General features: G+C 39.0%; 3 protein-coding genes across 4 annotated transcripts in view; 2 read left to right on the top strand and 1 right to left on the bottom strand.

Moving 5' to 3' along the window:
- The window catches only part of oxr1b (oxidation resistance 1b), a 34,665-nt gene extending 32,839 nt beyond the window's left edge, over positions 1-1,826 (top strand). Inside the window, exons 16-17 of one of the 2 annotated variants that reach the window (XM_079485605.1) lie at positions 97-170; positions 243-1,826. In XM_079485605.1, coding sequence (XP_079341731.1) covers positions 97-170; positions 243-378 — 210 coding nt within the window. In that variant the 3' untranslated portion in view covers positions 379-1,826. The remainder of the gene's footprint in view (positions 1-96; positions 171-242) is intronic. The other variant, XM_079485606.1, reaches the window with a different exon arrangement.
- Positions 1,827-3,233: 1,407 nt separating this feature from the next.
- ccdc127b (coiled-coil domain containing 127b) lies at positions 3,234-5,279 on the bottom strand. The gene is made up of 4 exons (XM_079484952.1): positions 5,082-5,279; positions 4,900-4,997; positions 4,563-4,735; positions 3,234-4,266 (listed from the first exon to the last, which is right to left on the bottom strand). The coding sequence occupies exons 3-4, from the start codon at positions 4,678-4,680 to the stop codon at positions 3,602-3,604; spliced, it is 783 nt and encodes a 260-aa protein (XP_079341078.1). The 5' UTR covers positions 4,681-4,735; positions 4,900-4,997; positions 5,082-5,279; the 3' UTR covers positions 3,234-3,601.
- Positions 5,158-11,770, top strand: sdha (succinate dehydrogenase complex, subunit A, flavoprotein (Fp)). Its single transcript, XM_079484951.1, has 15 exons — positions 5,158-5,312; positions 6,093-6,176; positions 6,294-6,455; positions 6,771-6,914; positions 7,074-7,238; positions 7,353-7,501; positions 7,951-8,075; positions 8,301-8,469; positions 8,670-8,865; positions 9,170-9,341; positions 9,463-9,581; positions 9,760-9,871; positions 9,975-10,105; positions 10,493-10,606; positions 10,715-11,770. The coding sequence occupies exons 1-15, from the start codon at positions 5,253-5,255 to the stop codon at positions 10,799-10,801; spliced, it is 1,989 nt and encodes a 662-aa protein (XP_079341077.1). The 5' UTR covers positions 5,158-5,252; the 3' UTR covers positions 10,802-11,770.
- Positions 11,771-12,570: the final 800 nt, after the last annotated feature.

Here is a 12,570-nt window from a genome sequence, read left to right as displayed (position 1 = left end):
TACTAGTGGTGTCATACTTTGAAACTCAAGTGTGTTTTATACGATTTCTGAAGAAATGCTCCGGTATATGAGAATAAAGACATTGCACATTTCTAGGTTTTCAAATGGACCGGCGACAACTTATTCTTCATGAAAGGAGATCCAGACGCCTTAGCCTTCGGTGGTGGAGGGTATGTGTGGATGATACGTTGCCATAATCTGTGTTTATAAATCCAAGATGCCTACATCTGCTTTCTTTTCAGGGGTGAGTTTGGTTTGTGGTTGGACGGAGACCTCTATCATGGCAGAACTCACTCATGTAAAACCTTTGGAAACCCAATGCTCTCTAAAACAGAAGACTTCTACGTGCAGGACATTGAGATCTGGGCTTTTGAATAACACACCCTGCATCATAGACTTTTCAAATAAATGACAATACGAGGCAATATCAGCAAAGAAGCCCAGAAATCCAATGTACAGTGCCCTTCATTTCTGGTGGTGAATTTAGCTGTGTGATCCCGCTGTCTCAATAGAAGGTTCATTTGATCTACATCCGGGTGGTTTGAGGTCCCGAACTTGTTTTAATCCCATTTGCTGCCTGAGCTCCTCCAGTCTTGAGGATAAGGAAGGGCGGCGATGAATGTTCCTGAATGTTTGTACAAAGAAATGTAGCTCTTCCAATTTGGGGTTTCAAGATGTGAAATACAATCCTACTCACCTGTAGCACTGCGTCTATATCGAGCACATGATATCTAACCTCACAAGCCCTGTTATTGAGATGTCTCACACAAGCTCTGTATAATCACGTGTCACTACTTATTGTAATATTCAATACCGTGTTACTTTAAAAATGTGAAGTAACATGCAACCTGTGTGGTGCCCTTATCTCCATTATCTCCTATAATCTCTTTTCTGTCGTTTTGGCGTATAGTCAAGACAGAAGACACACGTACAGGTCAATGAGAAGGAACAGACTGATTTCACTGGAATTAGGGAAGTATAAATACGCATATATAAATAGATATAGCAATTATATATTTATATCTTTATTAGTGTACTGTGTACATAAATTATCTGACGTATCGCTGGTATGTGTGACGGTGATATGGTTTGCGCTACTATCCTTATAAATATAATCTGAATTGTACATTTTCCTTGTAAATTTGTTCCAATAAATATTTCTATATGCACAAGATGTAAACACTAATCCAATGTGAACTTGAAGCCCTTCGCTGGTGACGGAGGGGTTTCAGCAGGTGGTCGGTCTCAAGAGACCGGCTCTTTATGTCGACAGTAACCTAGGAACCGTATATATAAGGTGACCTGGGTGTTTGCGAGGAAGCTGATGAGGGTGATGAGAGACTGGTGACAATCTCCGGTGACAATCGGCTTATGGATGAGTGCTGGCATGAGGAGAAGACCTCTAACTGCAATATTTACAAAGAGCCACTCGGGGCACTTGACACCAAAATGACCAAGATACAGGTTTATGGAGTTGAAGTGTAATGAATGCCCTTTTATGAGCAGTATTCAAGCTGGAAGTTTATATTGAATCGCAAATAGATCAATAAATCCTCACCGATGATTATGTATCAATGTATTAATCACAATAAAGCTGATCTAGTAATGACAGTCTGTGGCATTTTCTATTTGAGTGAATGCATGAGATTGAAATGTTTAATAATTTACAACTGTATACAATAGTTAAGTTAAAAATAGCTAATAACTTATTTGAAGTTTTGTTTCATACAGTGATTTGACATCTTTTACCCCCACTCCCTTGTGTCCCATAATGTAATAACAATAACGAAGAAATATTTCATTTTACTGAACAACCAATGGAAGATTGGTCAAAAATTACCAAATTTGTATGACAGACTTCTGCAGAACATTTTGAAGAACAAACAAGATAGATACCAATTGACACAAAACCCTTGACCATCTTCAAAATATATTATTTTGTGTTTCACAGAAAAGGTGTGAAGCATGAGGTTAATTAAAGGACAGAGTTAATATTTTGGGGAACCATCCATTCAAGGTTTGCCTAACCTTTGGCTTTCTCTGGTGGCGAGATTTTCTTAATCTCATATCCATCTTGACAAGTGGTTGGTGTCAAATTTGTTTTATTCAAATACAGATAAACAGTTCATGCAGGGCTTGCACTATAAAATCCGCCACAACAATTAGCCTCGGATAAATTTACTTTTTGTTTCATTCTCAAAGATTTTACTTGCTGTGAGGGCACAATATTCACCAAGCTGGGTGTTTCTTTACTATTGTGTCTGTTTCCTCTGAATTACATGCTGTGTACACATTGTTTTTAATGCAAGTCAACAAAAGCAATCAATGCATTTTGGGTGGAAACTACATGTAGAAATAATTCAAATAGACACTTACGACAAACACACCCTCTGGTCTCGATTCTCCTCAAAGGATTCATCTCCCTTTCTTATGACTTGCATAATTTGCTTTCAGGTGACGAATCTCTATTTCAACCTCTGATGTGTTGTTTTGAGGTTTCTTTATGTACTTTTCTGTTAAGATTTACAACAAGTGATTTATACAGTTAGAAGCTTAATCCAAAGAAAACAATGAATGCATTTAAAGTAGAAAATACATGTGGAAATAACCCACCAAAATGTATAGTAAGACACGTACTATAAGCAACAAGCCCAGAGCCAGCCAGAAAAATAGCAGAGACCACTTCCAGTTCCAATGATTATTCCCACCATGCTCATCTGCTTTTTACGTTCACTGCTACTTATGTCGTATCATTTGACTGAATTGTAAAATTGTGTGGAAGATCTGGAAAAAGTCTAAATGCAGAACCTTAATAAGACTAATTAAGTCTACTTATTCCTTAATAAGATTGGGGACATTTACTTGCATGCAGGAGCATCATTACGTAAGATACGTTTATAGCTGATCTTTTTTTAATTTGACAGCATTTAATTTATGTCATTAAATGATTCATGTAGTGTACGCAAGAATTATATTTAGAAGCAGGTTTGGTTTATGGTACACCTCCATCTACTGGTTACCATCCAGCACTGGCAGCCAAATACGACTCAAACTCTAGAACATCTAGATTTCCTCTTTCTTCTCTAGTATACGAAAAACTGCAAACCTTGTGAATGACCGCAATGGTTTTGTATTACTTTTTATCTCTTTAGATGATTCTTCATTCATTACCTTATGTTAATATGTCTTAAAATGAACTTTTTAACATAATGTTATATTCTTGTTGTTTTATTGTGAGGGAGAGGCATAGATAAAAAGTCTACATACAGTATATAAGTGGCTGAAAAAAAAATAAGGCTAATTGTTGTTAAAAGCAAACAATTCATACTTACCTAAATTTAGCCTCGGCAAGTATAGTTTGCTCCAATCATGGTTTTCTGAAACCCAACACCATTGAAATGTTTTAATTGTAAATGTTCTTTTAACTGATTCTGATTTGACGAATTCAGAATGTAAAAAGAAAAAATCTTTCCTTATCAAAACCGTTTATTAAAAAACAAAACACCACCAACAAAGAACAGTGAGAGTATGCAGTCAATAAGACATAGATCAAGATTTGACTGCAATTTGTTTCAATTCTATTTATCTCTGTTGACGTCTGTTATTTTTTAGTCTGCAAGCCAAGTACGGCAGCTTCTGCTCTCTGGTGTGTTTGTAGGGTGACTTGCATCTTCCAGTATCTGAGGTACAGCCACATGAGACTCCCGTTCCTGCGCTCATCTGTGTTGAGAGGCTCGGCACAGCTGCGATCATTCTTAAAAATGTCCCTGAGACCATCCTCCATCTCCAGACGTGCAAAAAGAGGCTCTTTGGCCGTCCGAACGAGCAGATCTTTCTCTAACTCAAACCTCCTCGCACGAGGCACCAAGATACTGCAAAAGGCCCTCTGCCTATCCACCAACCTGTACTCCACTTCCTTTAAAGCCACTGATGCTCTCCTCTCCCCATCTTTCTCTTTCTCCAATGCCTCGTGAAAAAGCACCAGACCACCAGAGAGCAGATTTTCTAGCCTTTCACGTTCCAACCTAATGCTTTGCCGTTCTTCCTTGAGATGTTGATTCTGGGAGGCCAGAGCTTGACGGTAACCGTGCGCCCGTTGCAGTTCTTTCTCTAAATCCAGCTCCATTTGAGCCGTTTCTCTGCGGTTTTCAGAGAGTGTCTGACGGTATTTCAGCTCCAGATCCCTCTGGATGGTGTCCATGTTCTGGTTGTACATGACCGTGGCCTTTTCGATTTCCTTTTGAGACTCTTTCGACCAGATCCACCCTAAAAACAGCCACGAAAAACAAACATTAACACCCTACAATGAGAATTTTGCCATTGCTCAAGTGGTTCCAAACCCTGTATGAAATGAGATTCTTAAGTAGAATGTTGACAAGAAAACAGCCTCGGTCACCATTCACTTTTATTGTCCGGAAATTGTTTTAACATTAAAATGTTTTCTCTTGTTGGAAGAAAAAAGTAATTGGAAGGGTCTGGAACGACTTAAAGGTTAAATAACTGACAACTGAAATGTCATTTTAAGGTGAGCTGCCCCTTTAAGACCTCTGTTGCATACTTACTAAAGGCAGCGAGTCCCAGCATGGGCACCAGAAGGGCATAATTCCACTTGCTGCCCCCACCATCACCCTGTTGCTCTGGTCTTATATTCCAGTCGTCAGGGTTATTCAAGTTGTTCATGTGTACTGCGAATAAATGCTTTTGTAACAAACCTCTGACCAAAAGGATGGGTCACCTACAACAAGCAAATGGCAACGTCATTCACCACATCAGTTGAAACGACACTTCCTATTTGCGCGACGCTACTTTCAGCTTATCTCGTTTAGTTTGTTAAAACATTTCCCATGTATAGACAACCGATACTTGTTATGTCAATTAAAAAATATTGTTTATCATTACCTTGTACTGCAAGAATTCCAAACACTTGTCGTTTTCGCACATTACGCTGCGACTTCAAACTAATATATTTCCATTATAGGTGCAGAAGACATCTTCGTCTACATTCTCAGACACAACAAATACGTATTTAATATAAGATAGCTATATTATACACACATAAATTACTAAATATTTGACTATACCTTCTTTAAAGCGCATGTGTATGCTTCTGTTGTTTAATTATATAACGTTTCTTGAGACATCCCCCCCGTCCTGGAAACACATTGGTACGCTCCAGACTGAAGCACTGCTTACATGATCTGCTGGTGCGTCAGTTTCAGCTCGCGCGTGCGTACTGGGCAGATCTCAGCAACATGGCCGCTGTGTGCGCTGCATCCCGTGTCCTCGGGAAAAACATTGTATCTTTAAAAGCTGTAAGTCGCCTTATGTCGAAGTGCATACTTACTGTTTAATGTCATTTTGCATGGGCATGCTGAATATTTACCGGCGTTACTCTTGGATGAAACTGCATTTTGTTGGTTTTGTAACCATCGTCTGCTGTGTTAGGTAACTTATTACATAGTCGCATTGGCTCTGTTACGTATGACTTTCCTTGTGATGTTTTTATTCACGAAACAAGCGTTGAATGATTATACTTGATCTTGATCTTTTACATCGGTGCTTGGGTGGCATTTTTTTGTGTGAGTTTTATTAGAAAAATGTGAGGTTTGTAAAGAGTGGATTCACTGAAGGTCAAGCAAACCGCGTTAGCATAAGCCGTGTGATGCTGACAGCAGATGTCATTATTTTGTTTCTGATTACTTGATTATCATAAGTCTTGGTACTTTTAAGAGAATGAACACAGGCTGCCTAAAGTTGATTTGGTGTTATGGGTTGCCTTTGTTTTACACAAGTGACCTAGTGAGGATTGAAGAGGATTGTAGATGTTTTGACATAACTGTTCACAAGTCTGTGTTCATGACTTCATCAGTTTGTAGTTTTCTTTATATACATTCTTATACATTCTACAGTCTGACTTTGCTACACACACAAAACAATTTGCGTGAAATATATAAACAAGATGATCATCACAATCTGTTGTCACAATATAGTTTGTGGTACTGTGATGGATGTAAACAGTTATGAAACACATTCATTGCATTTTTAAATCAATGTCTTGTGTGATTATTACTATTATTTTTTCACTTTCCCAGCTTCCATCAATATGCCAGGCAAGCAACCGCAAACTGCATTTCTCCATCTATGGCAAAAAGGGAGATGCCAAAGTTTCCGATGGTGTAAGTGTTTTGCTTGATTGGTTTCAATACATTCGATGCATGACTTGTAAAATGTAGTTTCGCAAGAGCAAAACAAAACTAGTTGTGTGATCTTTGTGGGGGGGTTTTGTCCGTCAGATCTCCACTCAGTATCCAGTAGTAGATCATGAGTTTGATGCTGTGGTTGTTGGAGCCGGTGGTGCGGGTCTGCGGGCAGCGTTCGGACTGTCCGAGGCCGGCTTTAACACTGCCTGTGTCACCAAACTTTTCCCAACCCGTTCACACACAGTGGCTGCACAGGTTTGGAGATGTTTCTTTTACATTTCGCATCTCTGGTATAAATAAAAAAGCACATTTAAACATTTTTATGGTGTGTATTTTTTTAAGGAAGCAGAAATGAAGTTGAGTTGTGTGTTTTGCTTTAGAATAGAAAGTCTAAAGTTCACAAAGGCGCTCAACCTTTGAGACCGCACCTCTAAGTTAATGTCCTGTAGTGATCTCACTAATGCATAACAAATAATCTATTATAGTATGTGCTGTTAATCTATGAGTGTAAAAAATAAATTCTTAAAGAAGTAATTGAAGTAGTTGTGATGAACTATTTCATAATTACAGGGTGGGATTAATGCTGCATTGGGCAACATGGAGGACGACAACTGGCGCTGGCACTTTTATGACACAGTGAAGGGATCTGATTGGCTGGGAGATCAGGATGCCATTCACTATATGACAGAACAAGCCCCTGCTGCAGTGGTGGAGGTGAGGGACAGTGACTTGAGCTGGCACTCTCATTGTTACTTTATTCATATTGAGTAATGGTTCTTATCCCACGAATATTTAAAGTAAATTGTGGTCCAAATGGGATCATCCATAGTGTTGTTTCAATTCTCTCAATTGTTATAATGCTGGTCTTCACAGCTGGAGAACTTCGGCATGCCGTTCAGCCGCACTGAAGATGGAAAGATCTATCAGCGTGCCTTCGGAGGTCAAAGTTTGAAGTTTGGTAAAGGTGGACAGGCTCACAGATGCTGCTGTGTGGCGGACCGGACTGGTCATTCTCTTCTTCACACGCTCTATGGACGGGTGAGTGATATTCCGGATGCCTGGGGTTCAATAAGCTTATGAGAAGCATTAACATTCAGTTATGGGTACAGCCACTCTACCTTAAGCTGGAAACATCTGCTCATTGTTTTGCAGTCCTTGCGGTATGACACCAGCTACTTTGTGGAGTATTTTGCTCTGGATCTGCTGATGGAGGATGGAGAGTGTAAGGGAGTCATTGCGCTCTGCATGGAGGATGGATCCATACATCGTTTCAGATCCAAGAACACAGTCATTGCCACAGGGTGAGAAATTATATGTTTTTAATAGGGCGGTCAAACGATTAATTGCATCCAGAACAAAATATATATTTTTCTTAAATATAAACGTGTATGTGTTTATAAACACAAAGTTAATATTCACAGTACACAGACAAACATGATGTAAACACAAACTTCTATTCTGGATGCGATTTATCGTTTGACAGCCCTAGCATTTAGAAGATTTGTGGGAAAGTAAAAAGAAGGAAAAGGAAAAACTAGCTTTTTCTTGAAGTAATGATTGATTTCTTATATAGTGACTGTTAAGGGGTTTGAATTAAATACGGCATTTAGATTGATTATGACTAATTAATAATTTAAAAAATGTGTTTCAAATGTACACACATATTTTCAGTAACTTCTGATTAAAACCAAAAAGTTATTAATACATGTGCTTTATAGTTTAGTGACTTATTTTTGAATTATCTCTGCAGTGGTTATGGCCGCACATTTTTCAGCTGTACTTCGGCACACACTAGCACAGGAGACGGGAATGCCATGGTGACACGTGCTGGTCTTCCCTGCCAGGATCTTGAATTTGTTCAGTTCCACCCCACAGGTAAGCATCTACCATTTAGTTAAAGTGATTTATAAAGCATTCTTTCCCAATATGATTGTTTCATAAATGATGTAAGCAGTGCTGATCTGTTTTTTAACAGTTATGTATTGCAGTTTTTTTGTGTGTTTACATGCATGAGTATTATTGATATAATCTCCTCCCACTGCTGCTTTCAACCAACTGCTAGGACTGAGTTTCAATTGACCTATGATGTCATTCTTGTAGGTATCTATGGCGCCGGGTGTCTGATCACAGAAGGCTGCCGTGGGGAGGGTGGAATCTTAATTAACAGTGAAGGTGAAAGATTCATGGAGCGTTATGCGCCCAATGCCAAAGACTTGGCTTCCAGAGACGTGGTCTCACGATCCATGACCATTGAGATCAGAGAAGGAAGGTGCGATGTGCATTGTTTTAATATTTAAGCCTTATGTTATGTGTCCACAACATTGACTTTCAAATTGCACATACAAACACAAGAATGTAACTTATCGGTCTTAAACTATGAATCAAGTATTGAAACACTATATTGTCCTGGATTGTTTTTATACTATCGGAAACTAACTTGTTAACTTTCTAAAAATGTGATTCCACCAGAGGTGTTGGCCCAGATAAAGACCACGTGTACCTTCAGCTCCATCATCTACCTCCACAGCAGCTGGCTAACCGCCTGCCAGGCATCTCTGAAACCGCCATGATCTTCGCCGGGGTGGACGTCACAAAAGAGCCTATCCCTGTATTACCCACCGTCCACTACAACATGGGTGGCATCCCTACCAACTATAAGGGACAGGTATTCTGACCACCTTAAAACTGTGATGAACTCCATGTCCTATTATAGACTTGCCTTTTCAGTTTAACCTACGTTGTGGTTACAGTGTATTACAATTTACTAACTTAAAAAGTCAAAGGTTAATTTTAAACCTCAGCTACGTGAATCAAAACAAACATTCTATTTTCTTAATAAATCTATTGGTCGTATTGTGCAGGATTTGTAGATGCGATTCTAAAGAGAAACATTTTGTCTTGTTTAAAGGAAAATCACAAACAGCATTGAGGTTGTGAGATCATCCCACTGTTCTCTCTAATCCTCTCAGGTCATCACCTATGAGAATGGAGAGGATAAGGTGGTGCCAGGCCTATATGCCTGCGGTGAGGCCGGCTGTGCATCAGTGCATGGTGCCAACCGCCTGGGCGCCAACTCTCTGCTGGATCTGGTTGTGTTTGGACGTGCTTGTGCTCTGACCATCGCTGAGACAGACACTCCAGGTAGCAACATAATTTCCAAAAATTCTAATTAAACAAGCAAAATATTTAATTTTATGTGGCGCTGATGGTAATGATTTAACTTTGATGAATTTTATAAGGATTTATGATCCTGTTTTTGCAGGAGAGAAGCTTTCCCCTCTGAAACCCAATGCAGGAGAGGCGTCTGTCGCCAATATGGACAAGATCCGCTTCGCAAACGGCAGTACCAGGACATCAGAGATCAGGCTGAACATGCAGAAGGTACATGGGCACTTCATGGGCTGGGGAATTGAACAATGGCAAAAATCTGAGCAAATGTATCTAATAAACTTTATCTGGTCAGGATAGTCAGTATCTAATGTAAGATTTGTGTGATTTAACTTAAGATGGTCGCCCCTATTATAAAATGCTGTCTAATCACAACACTGTTGTATCTCAGACCATGCAAAGTCACGCGGCTGTATTCCGTACTGGAGACGTCCTGAAGGAGGGTTGTGTCAAGATGGATGCAATCTACCAAACAATGGATGATATTAAAACATTTGACAGAGGTTTGACATTGCACTTAAAATGAATAACATTCTTTAGGAATCTACCTGTAGAAATAAAAAAATTACCATTCTGTAAAAGCTTAATTATTTTTGGTCTGCTCAGGTATTGTGTGGAACACTGATTTGGTGGAAACTCTGGAGCTGCAGAATTTGATGTTGAATGGACTGCAGACAATCGTCTCCGCTGAGGCCCGTAACGAGAGCAGAGGTGCTCACGCCCGAGAGGATTTCAAGGTGAACTTTAAACCAAGCAGAATTTCCAGTGATTTTCTGATATTCTTTTGTAAATTTACAGTACAGCGATTAGACATATTGGAACTACAAGGATATTATAAGAATATGGCAGTTAAGAAAGTAGTGTTAGGGAATAGTCCAACCAAATTTGAAATTCTGTCAAACGCAAATGTACATAGTTTTTTAACCATGAAACCCAAAAGAAGAAATTCCAAAGAATTGTCACACTGCTCTTTTTTGATCCATTTTGTGTATTAAGACCATAAAGGTATTCAGTACTTGTTTGGCATATACAGAGGGTAGCTTTGTGAGAGAAGCACACTGAAATTAAAGTTAACAGCTGCTAGTCATGCTGTGTCTGAGACTCTGTCTTGTTTTTCCTGATAGGAACGTGTGGATGAGTATGATTATTCCAAACCACTGCAAGGGCAGGTGAAGAAGCCTTTTGAACAGCACTGGAGGAAACACACACTCTCCTATGTAGATCCCAAAACAGGAAAGGTAACTAAATCATCCCCATCATTTCCTTTCTTTACCTTAAATTTGTCTTGTGAGACTTCATATAGGAAACAAATATGTTTTGAGCTAACATGACCAAACGTGTTTCAGGTTACTCTGGAATACAGACCAGTGATTGACCACTCTCTGGACGCAGAAGACTGTGCTGCCATTCCCCCTGCGATCCGATCCTATTAAACACATCCCACAGACGCTGCCCCTCTGCTTGTGCATAATCAATTAATAAATGGAAAAATATCTTAAATAATGAATATCTTGCTTTTGATGTTTGCACTTGCTACAAAATTACTCTCAAAAAACCATAAACAAATGCTATACTTGTCATATTTGACTTTTCTGTAACTTAAGTGAACTGTAACAACTGTGCAAAATTTTTCTCTGAAACACATCCATTGCGGTTGCTTTAAAATGCTGGTATGTCATCAGATATTTAAATATTAAATGAATGTCATAATACTGTCAAGAAGCATTTGCATCGTAGAAAAATAGACAGAAGTAAGCAACAACTCAGTTTAATAGTGTGGGATGCCAATTCATTGTATGGTTTCACATTCATCCAGGTGGCCTTTCATTCTTTAATATACTCTCAAGTTTTCACCTCTATGTAATGTTTCTGTACTTGCATGTTTTGTTTCGGAGCTTCCATTTAAACCCAATGAAAACGGATTGTGTGTAATGTTGTGTGGACTTGAATGGTAGAGCGTTTTGTTTGTTGGGACTCCTATTGGTGATAAATGTACAATGTTATAATAACAATGTCTAATGTGTTTACCTCACTCTTTGACATAACTGTACAGAACAGGCAAAATACACCATTACATTATTACGTCACCTGAAAATCTCTTTGTGGAGTAATAAGTGAGAAGGTAAAAGTTAAACCATGCTTTTTTTCATTCCAAACCTTTATTCTGGAACAAATATACAAAAAAGGTATTTTGAAGGAAGTTTGTAATCAAACAAAACTTCCCCCCCCCCATTTAGTTCCATTGTATAGACACAAACCAGACATTTCTCAAAATAGAAATGTGTTCCACCGAAGAAAGTAATTTATATGAGGTGTGAATGAATGTTAACAGAATTAAAATGTGTTAGCTACCCTAATAGAATTATGACATACTAAATGTTGGTGCCAGGCTATTATTCTGTTTATTACCACACCCCCCTGTCGACCCTCAAGGCTATGGGTGTCTCTAGAATGGTCCTACAATGGTTAAGGTCCTACCTCTCAGGTAGGCCATTTAGAGTTTCCTGGTGAGGTCTCTGAGTCCCAACATCTCGACACGGGGTGCTTCAGAGCTCAGTGCTTGGTCTGTTGCTATTTTGTGTATACATGGCATCCCTAGGCTCTGTCATTCGGAAACATGGCTTTTCCTAACACTGCTATGCAGATGATACACAACTCCACCTGTCATTTCAGCCTGACGTTCCAACTGTTTCTGCATGCATTTCAGCATGACTACACTACTATTTAGACATTTTGCGAACAACGTATTGTGGTGGCATCACAAAAAGGTAAAAAGGCTCATCACATACCTTCTCTGCATTGGTTCCACATTTGTGGAATCACCTGCCCGCTGCTGCAAGATCAGCAGATTCTGTGGCCATCTTTAAGAATTATCTGAAAGCACATCTCTTCCATCAACAACTGACTGATCAGTTCCGCTTACCTCTCTGTACTGTGGTAGGCTATATGAGACCAGTTTTTGATTGGATTAATGCATTTTGTTGTCCTCATGTTGTTCCAATTGCTTCCATTGTTTACCTGATCTGTAAGTCATTTTGGATAAAAGCGTCTGCTAAATGACTACATGTACATTTACATTTATGCATTTGGCAGACGCTTTTATCCAAAGCAATTTGTATTGGATTATCCTATACATTTGATTCTAAGTACATTTCTAAATGCAAATGTCATTCACACATTTATTGAACGAGAATGTAAAAGA

Source organism: Barbatula barbatula (assembly GCF_947034865.1).
Source record: "Barbatula barbatula genome assembly, chromosome: 21".
NCBI lineage: Eukaryota > Metazoa > Chordata > Actinopteri > Cypriniformes > Nemacheilidae > Barbatula > Barbatula barbatula.
The sequence above is the reverse complement of the archived record's forward strand: the minus strand, read 5'-3'. Positions and strand labels throughout refer to the sequence as shown.